This window comes from Leptopilina heterotoma, unplaced genomic scaffold, assembly GCF_015476425.1.
Source record: "Leptopilina heterotoma isolate Lh14 unplaced genomic scaffold, ASM1547642v1 Lhet_45, whole genome shotgun sequence".
NCBI lineage: Eukaryota > Metazoa > Arthropoda > Insecta > Hymenoptera > Figitidae > Leptopilina > Leptopilina heterotoma.
In genome coordinates, this window is record NW_025111086.1 from 406,686 (window position 1) to 426,460 (window position 19,775).

Genomic DNA, 19,775 nt, shown 5'->3' on the forward strand with positions numbered 1-19,775 from the left:
CAAAATTTTGACTTTTTCCCTGAACCTAAAAAATATTCTGCGATTCACTCTAAAAATGATTAGATACTCAAAAAAATGTTCTATTACATTTATTTACGAATTTCTCTAATTGTAAAACTATTCGAAAACATCAAAACTTTTCTTTTTAATAAATATTTTAATCATTGTTATTTTTCCATAGGAATTAAAATTCTTCAAACGATTTAAATTCAAACATTTTTGAAATTCAACAAATCAAAAATATTTTATTATAAAACATGAAGATATCGATCACTCCGAGATTTATGAAAATAATTAAATTATTGGGAAGAAATTTATAAAAAATTTGTAAATAATTGAAATGCTGTGAAATTTTTATTTTTTGTAAATAATTAAATGTTTGCGTAAAATTTTATTCAAATTTTTGATAAATAATTGAATACTTTTGAAAAATTTTATTAAAATAGATATTGAAATGTTTGGAAAATAATTGAAATTTTGTCAAGAATTTTATTGAAAATTTTAAAAATAATTGAATTTCGGAGAAGAATTTTATTATTTATAAAAAATAATTAAAATTTTGTTGAAAATTATAAACTTTAACTAATTTCAGAAGAATTTGAAATAATTCTTTTTTTTTAAATCTACGTTCTTTAAATTTTGTAATTAAAATTATTCCTTTCCTCACCTTTCTTTTTATCGGTAATTTTACCGAATTCACTGACAATAATATCGATTCTCATTGTCTCCATACTACCGACGAGGGACAAATTCGAACCCAGTGAATCCAACGATGAAACGTTATTCAAATTACTGGAGCCAATTGCTGACAGCATTTGTTGCGGCATCACGGACAATGATGATAAAAGAGGTTCAAAAATTAAATGAGCATCTAACAGTCTTAGAGAGTCTTTCATTGGGTACAGAAATGGCCGGCTTTGAACGTCTGAATCTTCAGTGTCGTCAGTTGTCATTGTATTGATTTTTGAGTCCTGAAATTTTTTACAAAAAAAGAATAACTAACTAATTTAATAATTTAATTTAAATCAATTTAATTAAGAAAATATAATCAAAGCAATTTCGAAAAATGGAAAGATAATAAAAACGAAAATTATAAAAAGACCAAAATCTAACTAATTGAAAAAAGAAAAAAAAACGAAAATATAACTAAATGAAAAGGGAAAAATAATTAAAAAAAACGCAAATATAATAAAATGAAAATATGGAGAATGAAATGTATGTAAAAATTCATTTTGAAAATTGGAAAGTAGATACTAATTTTAGTGACGAAATAGAAATTATTCTACCTTGATATTTTTTTGCTCGGTCCGAAAGACCTGAGAGAGAAAAATAATTACAGTATCGTCTTTTGGGGTGGAAAAAAGTGTTAACGTACCCAATTTCCTTTCAAGTGAGTCTTATCATTTTCTTTGATAAATTCTTGTTGTTTCGCCATCCAACTGTACAAATCTTCACCAGCGTTAACCGGTCCTCGCGAATGATAACCAGTCGGCGATGTAATTTGGTCCAAACTTCCAGTACTGTGCTGACTTCCATGTCCTCCACCGCCCGAATAAATACTTGGATTCGACCCAAGTTGATGTGAATGCGAAACGTAAATTTGCGGCGTCTTCTCTTCTCGTAACGTGCCATAGCCTGAGAAAGAAAAACCAATTATATTTCCAATCTTAACTGAATAAGAGTATTTAATTTTTGTTAATTTGTTAATTATCTGTTAAATTATTGTTTGTTAATTTTTTTTGCTCAATTTTTTTTATTAATTAGTTTTATTTGAGAAAAAACACACAACAATGAAAAGCGCATTACTCACTGATGTTAGGTTCTTTTGGTTGATTAAATAATCCTCCACTTGCAAGCAATGGAAAGACAATACTGGCACGAGTACTAACAGGCACTTGTGTGGGCTGCAGTGATCTTCCTTTTTTCGAAAGAGCTACTGGTGGAGAGGGAGAGGTTAGTGAATCCGGGCCTGGTACCGGTGTCGATAAAGGACTGGTATCTCTCCCGCGAGGAGAGCTTACCGGAACCGTCAAACCATCACCACAAACACCTGGTTATCCCATATAGCAAGGCAAGTTTTTTTTTCGTTACGAAGTACAAGAAAAGAAGCTATTTTTTTTAATTAGACAATTTCACAATAGAAAGCAGCGATAATCTTCAGCCAAAATTAAATTAAACTACAAAAGCACTATTTAATTAATCTTCGATTTATTTATTTTTATCTGTTCAGTTTATTCCAAACTCCATGTTTCATCCAGTATTTAAAACACTTTTCAATTCCTAACATTTTCGAACTTTTTAATAATTTTTCCTTTCAAATATTTTTAAATTTAAAATTAATGTATTAAAAATCATTGAATTCTGGCAAAGAATTTTATCAAAAAAATTTGAGAATAATTGAATTTCTTCGCAGAATTTTATTATTTTTGAAAATAATCGAATTCTCGTGAAAAATTTTAGTAAAATTTTAAAAAATCCTAATTAAATTCTTTTGAAGAATTTCTTTGAATTTTTTTTTAAATAATGGAGTTTCTTTAATAATTTTAATTGAAAATTTTGAAAGTAATTGAATTTTATGAACAATTTCTATCAAGTTTTTAAAATAATCGAATTCTCGCAAAAAATTTTATTATAATTTTAAAAAATCCTGATTAAATTCTTTTGAAGAATTTCTTTGAATTTTTTTTAAATAATGGAGTTTCTTTAATAATTTTAATTGGAAATTTTGAAAGTAATTGAATTTTATGAACAATTTATTTCAAGTTTTTAAAATAATCGTGTTTCTTAATAATTAAAATTAACAATTTAATTATTGAATTTTATTACAATTTTTAGAAAATAATTAAATTCTTCTCAAAAATTTTATTACAATTTTCTAAAATAATTTAATTCATTCAAGGAATTTTATTAAAAAATAGAAAATAATTAAATTCTTTCGAAGAAAAGATAGGTGCAATTAAAGGTTTTGACAATAATTGAAGTCTATCAAAAAATTTCTTCAATTTTTTTAATATAATTGATTTTCTTAATAATTGTAATTAATAATTTTACTATTAAAATTTTATTAAAATTATTTATAGAAAATTTAACTCTTTTTAACAATTTTATTAATTTTTGTAAATAATTATATCCTTTGAAAATAATTGAAATCCTAAGAAGAATTTTATTATTTAAGAAGATAATTGAAATCAACAAAAGAATTTTACTTTTTCTGAAGATAATTGAATTTCATTAGAATTTTTGAAGATAATTATAATCCTCCGAAGAATTTTATTATTTATAAAAATTAATTTAATTTTTGCGATGAATTTTACTTCGAAAGGATTTCTTGACAAGAATTTGTTTCAATTTCTTTAAATAATTGAATTCTTATTATTATTTATGAAAAAAATTTAATTCTTGATAAGAATTTGTTTCAAATTTTAGAAAATAATTGAAATCCTCCAAAGAATTTTATTATTAATGAAAATAATTGAAATCCTCCGAGGAATTTTATTATTAATAAAAATAATTGAATTCTCGCGAAGAATTTTATAAATATTTTTGAAAATAATTGAAATCATCAAATGAATTTTATTTTTTCTGAAGAAAATTGAATTTTATTAAAATTTTTGAAAATAATTGTAATCCTCCGAAGAATTTTATTATTTATAAAAAATGATTTAATTTTTGCGACGAATTTTACTTTGAAAGGTTTCTTGACAAGAATTTGTTTCAAATGTTTTTAAATAATTGAAATTGTGTAAAGAATTTAATTATTATTTATTGAATAAAAAATTGAATTCTTGAGAAGAATTTGTTTCAAATTTTTGAAAATAATTGAAATCCTCCGAAGAATTTAATTATTAATGAAAATAATTTAAATCTTATCCAAAGAATTTTATTTTTTATGAAGATAATTGAATTCTTGCGAAGAATTTTATTCAAATTTTTGAAAATAATTCAAATTCTCCGAAGAATTTTATTCTTTAAGAAAATAATTGAAATCTTCAAAAGAATTTTATTTTTTATGAAGATAATTGAATTTTTAAGAAGAATTTTATTAAAATTTTTGAAAATAATTGAAATCTTTAAAAGAATTTTACTTTTTATGAAAGTAATTGAATTTTAAGGAATAATTTTATTAAAATTTGTGAAAATTTCAACAATATTAATTAATTATGCACTTAATAAGTGAATTTTTTAAATTTTGGTTTTATTTACAAAAATTTGTATTTGAAAATAAAAAATTATGCAATTTGCATAATAATAAGAAATAAAATAGGACGTTCCGTAAGGCTAATTAGTAAAGATTAGTAACTAGAGTTAGTAAAAAATTTCCATTATCAATGAATCAAGCAATGCTAGTTTTCTAGTTTTGATAAAAAAAATATGCGAGGGTGAAGAAATGGGATTTGGTGCACAGAAAAGAAATTTTTTTTGCCCGAATTAGTGAAAGAAAAGTGGTGAAATTTTGATTGTTCTGATTTTCTTTTTTCGAGAGAGAAAAAAAGCAGCTTGGATTAAAAAAGATAAAAAAATATACCTGAGGTTTTATCGAGTCCACTTTTAACGTGGCTTTGCTTGTGCAAGTTGTCACTATGAATCAGCATAGCACATTCGTCCGTGACTTCTTGATCGTCAACGTCTCCTGCACTACCTTCATCACCGTCCGTGAGTATATTTTCCTGTGTAAAAAAGCAAAAGCAAAGCTACTATTTTGCGTTCATGAAACTATTTTCTACAACCTCAAGCAATCAATAGGTAACTAAAAGATAATTTCAAATATTTTCAACAATTTCAAATTTCTAATTTTCTTTTTCTTTACTATTTAGAATTCGAAATTAGAATTTATTGCGAAAACATTTGAAATCAAATAAAATATTCACGTGTGTTATTCATATATAATGAAATGTTAAAAGCACAGCGATTTTTTTTTAGAAACGTTTTCACACTTTCTAAACAAATATATAATCTATAGAAATAAAAAATATTATTGAAGAGAAATAACAAAAGAAAAATTCGAAAAAACATGAATCTACGTGATTGTTAAAGACTAATTTTTTATCAAAGAACCCAAAATAGAGAAGCGGACACAATGACGTATTTGAGGACAAGAATAAATATTTTGTTTTCAAGCTACGATTTTTTGTAGATTTTAAATAAAAAATTTGTCATAAATGTCCATACTCCTCTTATAATTTAGAATTTCCTCCTCATCCGTCTCGCTTATATATTGCTCGTTGAAATCCTAAGAGACAATTTTTAACCATCTTGTTGTGAATTATTTGTAAATAATAAAAATTCTAGCAAAATTAAAAGAATTCGTTATTTTTATAATAAAAAAGGCACAAATACTACGTATTTCTTCTTTTATTAGAAAATAATGACAAAAATTATTTTGAAAAGCAAATATTAAAAGAAATAATAATAATTCATAGAAAAGATATTTAATAAAATGAAAAAATCGTGAAGTTGAAATTGATTATTAGAAGAATTATTAGAAAAAAAAGAATATTACCTCGTCAGGATCGGAAACGGCAAAAGTGACATTAAGGGGTTTAACGTGTTTTGTTTTGTAATTATGTTCCAATAACAATGGTGTATAAAGTACGTTCTTCCATTGTCGGCTTAGAACAATTACGCCCTGAAATATACAAAATTGTGCAATTGTAATTAATTAAAAAAATTGTTATTAACTTATGAATTGAAAAAATACAAAATTACTGAAAAATTTAAAAGTCTGAATTTTCTTTCTCAAATTAAAAAAAAATTCATGAATTAAAAAATAAAAATAAAATAAAATTAGCAATTTCAAATCTAATAGAATTTAAAATTCGAGAAATTTTATTAAAATTTTTGAAAATATGAACAGTAATAATTAATTAAACAAAAATTACGTAATGAAATTAAAAAAATTTTATATTGAAATGCTAAAAGAAGTGGTTTTTAAAAAATCGTAATGAAAATTTTTTGAAAATAGTTAAATTTCTAAAAATAATTTTTAAAAATTGAAACAAGGAAAGTTTCTTAAATTTCATTAAAATAAATTTTATATTTAAAGAATTTAATTTTAATACTTTTAAAAATTGTTTTTAAAATATAATCCTATTTTTGAAGAACTATATTTCGAAAAATTATATTTTGCAAAAATATAGTAAATTTTCATTGAATTTCAAAAAGAAAGTAAATATTTTTTTGTCACTTTTTACCTGACGAAGGGTAGACAATAGTGGTAAATCGATTTCTCGGAGATTTTCCTCAATCATGGAAATATCGGTGAGTATCACATAACTTTGTAAAACGCTACATAATTGACAAGACGGATCCTCCTGAAGAGTTTTGGCAAGTGGCGTGAGTCTTCCATATCGACTCTGAAAATAAATAGTGAAATTAAATTTTTTAAAAATATTATATAATAAATAATATATATTTTTCATTTTCTTTTCTACCTTTGCCGGCATGTGAATGCCTTGAATATCTAAAGCTTCTGCCATTAGACAAGCAACAACCGCTGTTGATCTTCTGTACATTGAACGAAACATATTAATAATTTGTATTGCAAATCTATTGCTTGGATTCATCCATGCATTTATTGCTGGCGAAGCTGTACTAAGTAAATTCCAATCTAATCGTGTAAAATCAATTTTCCTCGTAATTGGCGTTCGTGGAGGTGCCGCAAAATTAAACCACACTGTTCTCAGTTCAATCACACAAGAAACGGTATTTCCATTTGTTGTTTTTGCCACGAGATTATTGCTCGTTGCACTATTATTCGGTTGCGCTGTGTTTGGCGTTGTCGGCTGTCCCGTGTCCGTTTCATTCATCTCCGCATTTAGAGCTGCAAAGAATATTTTAAAAATTTTAATTCAATTAAATTTTCAAAATTAAATTAAATTCTAATCTTTTAAACTTTATCTATTCAAAATTTATTTATAGAGATTTCAATAAATTAATAAAAAGAATACAAACGGGCAGAATTTTCCATTTCGTCTTGACTCTTGACACTATCGTTGTACAATATTTCGGTTTCAATTTTCTTCTCATCGCTTCCGTTTTCGCCTTTCTCGAATTGCGATCTTTTGGCCACTTTCAATTTAATGCCTTCGAATCCACATTCAAACATTATAAATCCCAGTCTGTCTTCTCCACTTCCCAATGTAAACTCCTCCGTTGCCTTAAAAAAATAAATTTCAAAATTAAATTAATTATTAATATTTTAGTAGATTAATAAACAAAGTTGCGACAAAAATTTAATTTTGATTTTCCCTGACTCTTCCCTGATTTACAGACAAAATTTTAACTTTTTCCCTGAACTTAAAGAATATTTTGCGATTCACTCTAAAAATGATTAGATAATCAAAAAATTTTTCTATTACATTTATTTACGAATTTCTCTAATTGTAAAACTATTCGAAAACATAAAAACTTCTTTTTTTTAATAAATATATTAATCATTATTATTTTTCCATAGGAATTAAAATTCTTCAAAAGATTCAAATTCAAACCGTTTTGAAATTAAATAACTTAAAAATATATTATTATAAAATATAAATAATATAAAACATTTTTTTTAATATTTGAATTCCTGACAGGAGGAAAATTTTTAATATTTTAAAAAATATAATTCAATTCTTAGCAAGAATTCTATTAACATTTTTTTTAAATAATTTAATTCTTTTGATCAATTTTTTATTATAATAGTAAATATTAAAATTAATTCAATTATTATCTAGAATATTAACTGAAATTTAATTTTAAATCAATTCTTATAAAAAAAATCATCTGAGAATTCAATTATTTAAATGCAAAAACAAATAATTTATTGAAAAATTTAAATGTTTATTAAAATTAAATTCTACTGAGGAATTTTATCAACAAATTTTTAAATACATAATTGAATTCTTTCGACGAATTTTAATAAAATTTTTAACGTATGATTGAATTCTTTTGGAAAATTATATTAAAATGGTAGATATTAAAAATAATTGAAATTCGGCAATAAGTTTTAATATTTATGCAAATAAATGAATTATTGTGAAGAAGTTTTTAAAAAAAAATGGCATAAAAGAGAAGAAAAAATGTTGAATTATAAGAAATTCGGATTTTTGATAATTTTCGATAATTTATGATTTTTCACCAAATAGTCGAGACTATTAAATAAGTAAAGTATTTTCCAAGAGCACAAAAATAATGAAGCTAAATCCCATAAAAGAGAAGAAAAAATGTTGAATTATAAGAAATTCGAATTTTTGAATTTTTGATAATTTTCGATAATATTAGATTTTTTACCAAAGCGTCGAAATTATTAAATAAGTAAAGTATTTTCCAAGAGCACAAAAATAATGAAGCTAAATCAAATAAAACAGAGGAAAAAATGTTGAATTTTAAGAAATTCGGTTTTTTGAATTTTTGATAATTTTCGATAATTTTAGTTTTTTTACCAAAGAGTCGAGACTATTAAATAAGTAAAGTATTTTCCAAGAGCACAAAAATAATGAAGCTAAATCCCATTAAAGAGAAGAAAAAATGTTGAATTATAAGAAATTCGGATTTTTGAATTTTTGATAATTTTCGATAATTTTAGATTTTTCACCAAAGAGTCGAGACTATTAAATAAGTAAAGTATTTTCCAAAAGCACAAAAATAATGAAGCTAAATCCTATAAAAGAGAGGGAAAAATGTTGATTTATAAGAAATTCGGATTTTTGAATTTTTGATAATTTTCGATAATTTTAGATTTTTCACACAAAGAGTCGAGACTATTAAATAAGTAAAGTACTTTCCAAGAGCACAAAAATAATGAAGCTAAATCCCATAAAAGAGAAGAAAAAATGTATTGAATTATAAGAAATTCAGTTTTTTGAATTTTTGATAATTTTCGATAATTTTAGTTTTTTTACCAAAGAGTCGAGACTATTAAATAAGTAAAGTATTTTCCAAGAGCACAAAAATAATGAAGCTAAAATCCTATAAAAGAGAGGGAAAAATGTTGATTTATAAGAAATTCGGTTTTTTGAATTTTTGATAATTTTCGATAATTTTAGATTTTTCACCAAAAAGTCGAGACTTTTAAAAACGCAAAGTATTTTCCAAGAGCACAAAAATAATGAAGCTAAATTCCATAAAAGAGAGGAAAAAATGTTGAATTTTAAGAAATTCGGTTTTTTGAATTTTTGATAATTTTCGATAATTTTAGTTTTTTTACCAAAGAGTGGAGTTTGACATTAAAAAATATAAAAAATGCCAATACTTAACCCACAAAATTTAATTTTTAAAACAAACAAAAGAATGCAGATTATTTGATAACGGAAAGGAAACTTACGATTATTATAATGTTTTAAATTTTAAATTTAAATATTTATTAAAAAATTAAACTGTTTTCAGAAGAATTAGAATTGTTAAAATTTATGAGATAAACTTTAGACACAAAAATTCAGAATTTTCTTATGAATTCTAAAAATTAAATTTTTCCGGTACTTTTAATAAAAATTTTTCAGGACTTTTTCCTGATTTCCCTGACCTCTGGCAATCTTGATAAATTCAGAGAAATAATTTTATTTTCCTAATTTAGAGAAATACATTTTTCTTAATAGAGAAAAAAATTTTTCTTAATGGAGAAATAAATTTTCTCCTAATAGAAAAATAAATGTTTCCTAATAAAAAAATAAATATTTTTCAATACTCACTCCCGGCTTCTCCTTCTCCTCCGTCGGTTGCTGAAGATAATAATCAACACATTTCAAAGGTGACGAAATTCTCGTACAAGTGAATAAAACCTTTGAATGCTGTCCAGGTATAGCAGTAATGACAGCATCCTTCAAAATTGACGATTCATTTCTCAATCTACGTAATTGTGAATGCACCTTTCCAATATTTAGTGTCACGATAATTTCCTCCTGTTGTTTCTCTGATGTTTCAATATAAACAGTTTCACCGCCACCAATATCGGCAACAACAGCCGCCGTTCTATGACCCGGTAGAAATGCCTTCGTGATTTTATTCACTTTCTTTTGATTCGGCAAAACGGCCGGTTTATGAAATGTCTGCACAACTTCGCGCGCCTGTTTACCAAGATAAAATCGCGCCGTGACTTCATCGAAACAAATGGCAAACAATGAAACACAGGTGAGATCGCGAATATTATCGAGAGCCGAGAAGGAAATTATCTCCTCGACCACCGACGCCTGGAGAAGGGTGATATTAATTTTCGGTAGAGTTATACTGCCTTGAATTTGTGTCGTTATACTCTCTTCATAGACGCTAGTTTGTAGGGCAATTTTTCCATTGTCACTCTTCACGTTCCTCTCGGCTGTCGATCGTTTCGAACTGGTTTGCACTTGACTCCAGTACGAGAGAGTTTGATCTTGTTTCAAAATATTTGCGTCCTCGACTTTTGTGATGCATTCATTGTGCACGTGATTGATGATTGTGAGTGGATGAAGAGTGGCTAGAGTTGGAGTGATTGCGTCGATGAAACGTTGCAGGGATTCGAGAACCATGGGACTTATCATAATGTCGAGATCGCCTTTTAATTTCACTATTACCGTTGTTCTTGAGCCGGTTTCGTGTTGCATTGCCAGGAGTTCTTCCTCGTCGTGTGTGGCATTGTCGTCCTCGCCCTCGGAATTTATCAGTGTCGCACTGTCCCAGACGTAGGGATGGGTCGGTGTTTTATTTGATGAGCAGGCTTTTGGTGAACCGTCGGTGCGGGTTATCATTTTCAGTGTTGTGAAACCCTCGGTGAGTGTTTCGTATTTTGGAACGTAACGACCGCCGACGTAGACTAATCTTCCGTCCTCGGTGGGTTGGAATAATGGTGTTGTGAAGGCGTCGCCATCACCGCTTGGAAGTGACGATTGACTCCAGTTTGAGCAACGAACTTGGGTCAAGTGACTCACGTAACTCGACATTAATAATGGAGAATCAACAATTGGTTTATTGACTTGCATGTGTAAATTTACAAGGGTCATGTCTTCTTGGGAGGAAACTGCGGATATGAAACTTGTCGATGAGACTGAATGACTGTCGGATGAATCGTGAAGAAGGCCATTTTCGTGTGATTCGACGTCGCGGTGTAGAGTCAGATTACCAGGAACTCGGGGACTTTTTCGAGCATTCAGCGATTGTGGTTTAGCTCTCTCTAAAGTGTGGGCCTTTTCACTCGTCACGAAATTCACATTCGCTGAACTCTCGACAATTGAGAGATCGGAGGAGAATTTCTTTTTCATACTGTCGTTGCGGGTTAATATTGGACCCGAGCCGATGATGGATTGACGTAAACTTGGCGTTCGACTTCCGCCGAGACCGTGGCTCGTGTCTTCGTCCGCCGAGTAAAACGCCTCCGAATGATTCTCTGACGACATTGACACCGTTCGCTGAACCTTAAATTAATCCATATCAATTGAATATTATTCCTTAAATTAATTCCAGGGCTCGAACCAATGAAAGTATTTAAAAATATTATCCAAATTATATCGTACAATTTACGAACTTTTCATCCTTTTTGAATCAAATTACGGACTTTACGGACTTTTTTTTTCAAAAAAACGGACTTTTACGGACTTCAAGCAAAGTTATGAATTTTTACGGGATTTACGAACCTAGTTTGAGCCCTGTAATTCTGAAGTAAAATAGAAAAATCGAATTGAAAAATGAATAGAAAAATTAACTAGAAAAATTGAAAGTCACTTACTTCTTGCTTCAATCTCTCGTCCGAATCGGATTTGGCCGAAAGTGAATGATGTGAATCGGATACATTGACACTTTCCGTACCCTTAAATTGTGTTGAAATTGGACTCGGTTCAGTAGTTATTATTTTCCACGATTGCGGACTACTCGCCTGTTGAAGATTCTCACTTTCCTGGACACTAAAATAATCCACAGCTAATTTTGAATCCGAAACACTGCTTTTTGGTGCTGCTTCAATTTCCGGAACGTTGAGAATCGATTTACTGCGTTCGGTATTTAGAATCGAGTCCGAATCCAATTTTTGTGGCAGCTGACTAATGGGACTTGCGTCCACTAGACGGGAATAAGGAACGTCCCGTACGTTCGATCCTCTGGAAAAAGTTATTTTTTTTACACAACTTCAAATTATTATTATTTTACCAAAAAATGCCAAAAGGATATCAAAAAATACAAAATATTGCCAAAAATATCAAAAATTAAAAAAATACCAGAAAGTACCAAGAAAAGACAAAAAAGAAAAGTGAAATATAAATGTAATGATAAAATTTCAAAAAGAAATAGTTTGGAAAAGGAAAAAATTGCACTTACCTATTGGAAGTGTAGGAAAATCGGCGACCCAGTGATTTTCGATCACAACTTCCAGTGAGAGGACTCGCGGAAGTTGCGCTCAATTTCATACTTGCACTCTCGTCATTGTGATCTATAACGGATCTTGATCTTTCGACACAAATTTTCGAGCCCTGCAAAACTTCTTGTCCGGGAACTTTTAAATTTGAAGAAGGATGAAAAACATCCTGCAGTGTCACATCCTGTAAACTGTAGGGTGGAGTATGGAAAACTAATTGTCCCTCGTGTAAAATTGACTGACCAAAACCTCTATCCTTTCCCGCCTCGTAAATTCTAAAATCAAAAATGTGTTTTTAAAGAATTAAATAAAATAAAAAATCAAATATTTTATTAATAATAAATAACTAAAAATAACACTACATAAATTTTATTAATACTAAATTTTTGTCATTTATTTAACTAAATTATCTAATTTTCTACTCACCGATAGGCAGCAATATTAATTCCATCGTGAAGATCGTGATAACTCGGTTTGAAGAATTTGGGTCCATTTTTATTGTTACCGAAGAAAGCGCAACCGCCAATGCAGCCGCATTTTGTTGGTTTTGTTCCAACATCTTGGGGCCAGAGGAACCAGAGACGCTTTGTCGACTCGTCATGTGTCTTTAGATATTTATTTTGTACCAAATGAAGATTATGCTCGGGAGTTGGAAGCGAAATTGCAGCTTCAATAACCACCGGACCCAATGACACCGATCCGACTTCAAGCCAAATATCGGATCCGTCTCCTTTACAAAATTAAAATTCATAAATTCGAAATATTATTAGATTAATTAATAATTATTTATTTAATTTAACAATGTTTTTTAAAGAATATAAAATGAATCAATAAATATTACGAGCGCTATTTATTATTATTATTATTATTGTGAAGATTAAAAAATTTTTTAATTGCAAATATCAACTTTAATTTTTAAATAATTTCAGATTTAAATTTAGAGAAGATTTACTTATAAACTATAATGAACTCTTTAATTATTAATATTCGTCATTTTCACATTTTAATAATACGTTTCGACAGAATTCAATTATTATTTTCATAAATAATAAAATTTTTCAAATCAATTACATTATTTTTAAACAATTAAATAAATTTATCGAAAGATTTCAATTATTTTCGTAAAACTAATAAAACTGTTCACCAGTAAGTAAATTATTTTTAAAACAATTTTAATAAAATTTCTTTAAATAATTTAAATACTTTCAAAAATTTAGATAAAATTCTTTATAAGAATTGAATTATTTTTTAAACCATTTTAATAAAATTCATTCGAATATTTTAATTATTTTTCAAATATTTTAATAACATTCTTTGCAAATATTTAATTATTTTTATGAATAATAAAATTCTTCTCAGGAATTCAATTACTTCAAAATGTTTAATTTAATTTTGTTCGATTGATTTTTTTATTATTTAATCGTCGAAACATTAAATTAGATTTTCATTCATTTTAAAATTCAAAACATTTTTAATGAGTACAATGAAATAGTATATTAAAAAAAAATTAGCAAGCAAAAAAGCTTTTGTTTTGAGAGGAAATTTTACTCACCTGACATTCTACTGCTGGCGTTATTATGCGATCTTCCGCTACCAGTTGTGTTTGTATTACTGGTATTGGCAAAATGTCCACAAGCCGAAACAAATTGACGAATTAATACTGTTGGTAAAACACCAGTCACTCCTGATTTCACCTGTTGTCCATGTAAATTACACGTTGAGACGCGAATCGGCGAAATCCAAAATTGTGTCGCAGTTCCCGATTCCTGAAGATAAAGATCCAAAGCGTCTATTGACACTCTCGTCATTCTGTACTTAATATCCTCAGAACTCGGACAACTGTCGAAATAAAAAAATTGTCATCAATATTTCCTTTTTCGATACTTAATTAATTTCCGAAAATATTCACTATTTTGTGAATAATAGTTCAAAATAGAAAAAAATAAAGAGAAACAAATTTGATAGTAAATTTATCGAATTCGAATTAGGTACGAATTAGAAAAAGATCGATGAGACAAATTTTGATAAAGATGAAGAAAATTGAAAAAGAAAAAATAATAAATGGAGGACATGAAAGAATAGAAAATAAAAGATCAATAGAATAAGTTTTGCTGGAAAAAAAATGATCCTTACCGATAATGATTATCGGGATTACTGTCAGGACACTGAAGAGGTGGAAGACCGTGATGACAATGATGAGGAAGATCGGGTGGTCGTAAACTATTTTCGGAATTCTTTGCCATTAGGAGAAAAGTTTCGAGTGATGTGATTAAATGATGTAATTGAGGTGAGGTAATTTTTCCACTCAATTTGCCCAATTGTACCTCAATCATCCATGCGTATTCCAATGTTTCCTGATCTAATGTTCGACCCTCGCTGCTAAACATTGCGTGTCCTCTCACCTGTAATGCGCTCAACATCAAGTGTCCCTGATTTAAATGCCTCTCCTTGCTGGGTCTCGTCACATTGTCAGTGAGTAGCATTATTGCCGGCGACAGTAATAATTGAAGTTGCGTTTCCTTGTAGCCTTTTTTCATTTCAAATCCAAAACGTTCCAATAGAATAATAGGACACGGCGGATCATTGTCGTTGCAATTTTTCACTAAATGCGCTTGAATGTCATGTATCGTGATGCCAACAGTGACTTCAATTGGTCGATAATCACGTGGATCAAAGGCCTTTACGCGCGCTTCCTCCTCCTCAACTGACGCTTCAACGCTACTATTTTGTGCGTCTTTGTCCTTATTTTTATCGCCCGATACCGTAGTCGAGGTACTTCGAGTCTGTTGCATATCTGTGAACGATTGATAATCACCGAATATATTTTCCTTGAGATGGACAAAATGTCGTATTAGAGCTCCATTCAAAATGAGCACCGAGGGACCAATTTCCAGATCTAAACTCACTTTATCGGGTGTTAAAGTTTGTGGATCGAATTTTTGACTACCGTCCTGCGTCCAATGAAGTCCGGGCGATTTACGACAGCGGGGTATTCGCATTGGTGAGAGGAGTATTTCCTCTTTTTCAGGTGTCGTGATATTTGCCTGTGGCGTTGGTCCCAATGGTGGACACGGATGAAAAATATAATTAATACTCACTGCGGCTATTGGCACTGACCAACAATCGACCCAGCCTAATCCACTTTGACAAACGTTTCGCCATTTTTTACCACGTTTCAATTCGGACATTGGCTTACATGTGCCGTCTCGTGTGAGAATTTTTGCATTCTTATTCAATGCCAATAGAACAACACGATTTGTATTCACTTCTGGCAAATAGAAGGCAAGATCAACACTTTCACCTTGTAACCAAAAACGTATTGGTATCGTCACTGGTAGATAATCCGTGAATGGTAAATCAAAGGACATATCGAAGAATTCACCACAAAATGCAATGTGCGCGTTCTCCTGATTTTGTGACGAGCAATCGATCCAATTGTATTCATTGCTTATTGTTATCACCTCAAATTCTTTCATTATTAAACTTATTTTCCATGTATATGGCACAAAATGTAGAATATCCGGTCTCGCTTTACTTGCCCAGTCGTTAATCATATCCTGGAAAAGGAAAATTTATTGTTAAATTATAAAATTATGAAAGGAATAATAAAATTTTTGAAATAGTGATTGAAATTATTAATAACTAATAATAAATATTACGCCCGAAACGTGGTTAACTAATAAATTATTCTGTGCAATCTGGTGCAATTATTATTTACTAATTATTAATTTTTCAAAGAAAAAATACAAGTATTTTCGCAATTTTAATATCATTCTTCGCAAACATTCATTTATTTTTATAAATAATAAAATTCTTTTCTGGAATTCAATTACTTCCAAAACAACCTTTGATAAAATTTCTCAAAAAAATTCAATTATTTTCTAAAAATTTTAATAAATTTGAATAATCAATTTTTTCATTACAATTATCAACAAACATGATTTGTTTGAAATCTTGAAAAAAATTTATCGTAAAATTCAATTACCTACTTTCAAAATTTTTCAATTAAAAGTATTGAAAAAGCTCTATTACTTTCAAACAATCCAAAGAAATTTTTCAAAACAAGAAAATTGAATTATTTTCAAAAATTTGAATAAAATTCTTCACATGAATTCAATTATTTTTATAAATAATAAAATTCTTCAAAAGAAGCTAATTATTTTCAAAAAAATTGTTATAAAAAGTTTTATAAGATATTATGCATTTTCAATATATAAATTTAAAAATTAAAAACATTTAAAAAGAAAAATTATTTAAAAAGTTGAAAAAAAGGAAACAAAAACTAACTTCAAACTACGATTAAAACGTTCGGAATACAACAATTATTATTTTAAATAATTGAAGTTACCTGAAAAAATTCTTTGTGCGAGTAGACTAGATTTGCAGTTGCTTTACAACCGGTTAAATTTAGAGACCACTCTTGATGATCGTTCCATTTAATTGGATAATGACACTTGACACTGAATTCCAATGTTTCACTTTCAACTAAACTGCGATATTGAAGACTGGTCGTTGCCTCGAGATGTAATAATTGTCCTGTGATTTTTGTCGTGAAACCATCTTGTAGAACAATCCATGGCATTGTTATTTCCAAATAAGAACCAGCGCCAACATTCACGTGCACTGCATTTGTCTCGCGATTTTTACTAAATAATATATCGATCGTCGCCTCATTTAATGTCGAGAGACGAATATCAAACGATTGTACCTGCCGCTTTTCGCCCGGGACGGGTGATTTTGTCACCTTTAAATGTTGATAATCATTTGGATAGAAGAATTTAAACAAATGTTCTCTCTGCCTATCGGCCCACGGACCGTAACTGAAGTCCGTTCCTTTACCTGAAATAATTATTTACCGTAAATTTATTTCTTTCCTTTCCTATTTATTAAATTTATTTCTTTAGAGTAAATTTTATATTTACCTCTAAATTTTGTAATTACTGGTAAATTTTGTATTTACCGCTAAATTTATCTAATTAAAAATCGAAAAATCTCACCGCACTTGATGTCAATGCCCCAAATTGGCGGCATTGCCTCGACCATGTCACCGTTTGCCAATCTTATCATCTCGGGATGATCGGGAACAAATCCCGGTTCATCCATATAATAATAAAATTCTATATTATTTGAACTTAAAACAACAAAACCCTCTCCCATATATCTTGGGGGATCGTCCAGCATTCCTGTGTATTTGGGACTTGGTGCTAAGATAACTTTGAAATTTTCCGCTTTGCATTTTGTGAAATGCATAAAGTGATCGTGACGCGATGCTGCTGGTTTTGTCGAATAGACAAAATGCGCCTCTTCAACTGTTATTGAAAGTGTCGTGGGTACTAATCGATTACCAAATACTAATCGTCCCTGAAAAAAAACGAAATTCCACAAAATTATTTTCAATATTTGACAAAAATCTGAATGAAAATAAAAAATATAGAAAGTAGTCTAAAAAATAGAAAATTGACTTACAGTGCAAATATCTAATTTAATAACCGGAATAAGATCCCGCCACGTTCGGGCGATCACGTGGGCCTCTTGTTTTCTTATATTATCAACGTGCCTTGAAACGTCCATTGCATTAATTTGTTGTCGCGTTTCATTTGCGGCATTGCTTATTGACTCTGCGTCGCGATCATCAATATTTACATTATGTATTTCAATGTCTTGAAACATTTGCGGCGTTAGGCCGAAAGCTTTTTCTAATTGTGCGTACATTTGACAGCGATTGTAAACGTGAAGTTCAAAGCCATTTAATAAGACGGATAAACGAGTGTCAGAGTGCGATAGATCTGAAAATTAATAATAATAAATAATAATTTTTATTTTTAGACAATTTTTAAATTTAAAAAAGAAGAAAAGAAAATAAAAAGAAAATCACCTTCGGAAATATCTTTTGGAATGTAGCTTCTCCACCATCGAAAAATTAACCATCCATCCTGAATTCTTAAACTATAATCAGTCGTAGTGTAAGCTATATCTCTAAACATTATTTTTCCACTTAATGCGCATAACGTAAATGATCCTAGAAAAAATGCATAAATTAAATTAAATTCACAAATTTAATCAGGGTTGCCACAAAAAATTTAACTTTGTTTTTCCCTGATTTCCAGACAGAATTTTGACTTTTTCCCTAACACTAAAGAATATTCTGATTCACTCTAAAAATGACTAGAAGCTTTGACTCGGACTAATCGACTTCTTCATGTTTTTATAATAATTAACGATAATAACCCAGGGATAAAATTATTATTTTATATAAAAATATTGTTACTCCTAAAAATTCTTCGAAATTATTTTCATCATTTAAATTTAATTATTATTTTCTAGAATTTTGAACCAAAATTCTTCTTTAAATCAATTATTATTTAAAAGAACGAAAAATTTAGATTCCCAAAGATTTGAATTTGAAACCTTTTCAAAATTTAATTATTTCTAAAAATCCATGCTATAATTTTTTTAATATTAAATTATTATTAACTAAAATTTTAACCGAAATTCATTTTTAAATCAATTTTTATTAGAAAATCCTACAAAAATTAAATTATTTAAATAAAAAAAAATAATTTATTCAGTAATTGAATTTTATACCAATTTTTGAAAATAATTAAAAACTTTTTGAAGAATTTTATTAAAATTTTTAAAAATAATTGAATTCCTGAGAAGAATTTAAATAATAATTTTTGAAAACAATTGAATTCATGCGATGAATTTGATCAAATTTTGTTTAAATAATTGAAATTTTGACAAGAAGTTTATTAAAATTTTTGACAATAATTTAATTCTTGGGAAGAATTTCGCTACCTATTTATAAAGATAATTTAATTATTAACGAGAATTTTCCAAAAATTTTGAAAATAATTTAATTTCTGCAAAGTATTTTATTACTTTTCAAAAAATTTGAATTCTTGTGATAAATTTTGATATTTATGAAAATAATTGAATTTTGGAAAAGAATTTGATTAAAATTCCTTTAAATATTTGATTTTATGAGGCAAATTTTGTTGTTTAACAAGATAATAGAATTCTTTTGCAGAATTGCTTAAAAATTTTTTGAAAATAATTGAATTATTGCAACGAATTTTATTATTTTATTGAATAATTGAATATTTCTTAAATTTGAATTCTTTCATCAAGTTTTTAATAAAATTTTTAAGAATACCTGCATGTTTCGAGTACCTAATTTATTTAAAATTGCATTAAAAATATTTAAAATCCTGTCGTGAAAATAATTGAATTCCTAAATGAAATTTTATTATTTATGAAAATAATTGAATATTTTCGTAGAATTGTATCAAAAAATTTTTTTCAATAATTAAATCTTTGTTAAACTTTTTGAAAATAGTGAATATTGAAAATTATTGAAATGAGAAAAACTTTTAAAAATAATTGAAATTTTGCAAAGAATTTTATTTAAATTTTTTGAAAATAATTTAATATTTGGCGAAAAATTTTGCTATTTATAAAGATAATTGAATTCTTGACG

The 19,775-nt window shown here is 27.9% G+C and overlaps 1 protein-coding gene across 6 annotated transcripts in view; it reads right to left on the bottom strand.

Annotated features, from left to right (window-relative positions):
• LOC122507229 (transmembrane protein KIAA1109 homolog) overlaps positions 1-19,775 on the bottom strand; it is a 36,924-nt gene that overhangs the window by 15,072 nt on the left and 2,077 nt on the right. For 3 of the 6 annotated variants that reach the window (XM_043619839.1, XM_043619841.1, XM_043619842.1), the window contains exons 3-21: positions 18,171-18,314; positions 17,762-18,081; positions 17,293-17,656; positions 16,644-17,134; positions 14,429-15,852; positions 13,848-14,134; positions 12,722-13,025; positions 12,259-12,570; positions 11,675-12,041; positions 9,669-11,363; positions 6,952-7,156; positions 6,432-6,820; positions 6,192-6,353; positions 5,501-5,626; positions 4,526-4,667; positions 1,811-2,050; positions 1,376-1,635; positions 1,287-1,316; positions 668-971 (exon numbers count right to left, since the gene is read on the bottom strand). In XM_043619839.1, coding sequence (XP_043475774.1) covers positions 668-971; positions 1,287-1,316; positions 1,376-1,635; positions 1,811-2,050; positions 4,526-4,667; positions 5,501-5,626; positions 6,192-6,353; positions 6,432-6,820; positions 6,952-7,156; positions 9,669-11,363; positions 11,675-12,041; positions 12,259-12,570; positions 12,722-13,025; positions 13,848-14,134; positions 14,429-15,852; positions 16,644-17,134; positions 17,293-17,656; positions 17,762-18,081; positions 18,171-18,314 — 7,566 coding nt within the window. The remainder of the gene's footprint in view (positions 1-667; positions 972-1,286; positions 1,317-1,375; positions 1,636-1,810; positions 2,051-4,525; positions 4,668-5,500; positions 5,627-6,191; positions 6,354-6,431; positions 6,821-6,951; positions 7,157-9,668; positions 11,364-11,674; positions 12,042-12,258; positions 12,571-12,721; positions 13,026-13,847; positions 14,135-14,428; positions 15,853-16,643; positions 17,135-17,292; positions 17,657-17,761; positions 18,082-18,170; positions 18,315-19,775) is intronic. The other 3 variants (XM_043619843.1, XM_043619845.1, XM_043619844.1) reach the window with 2 other exon arrangements.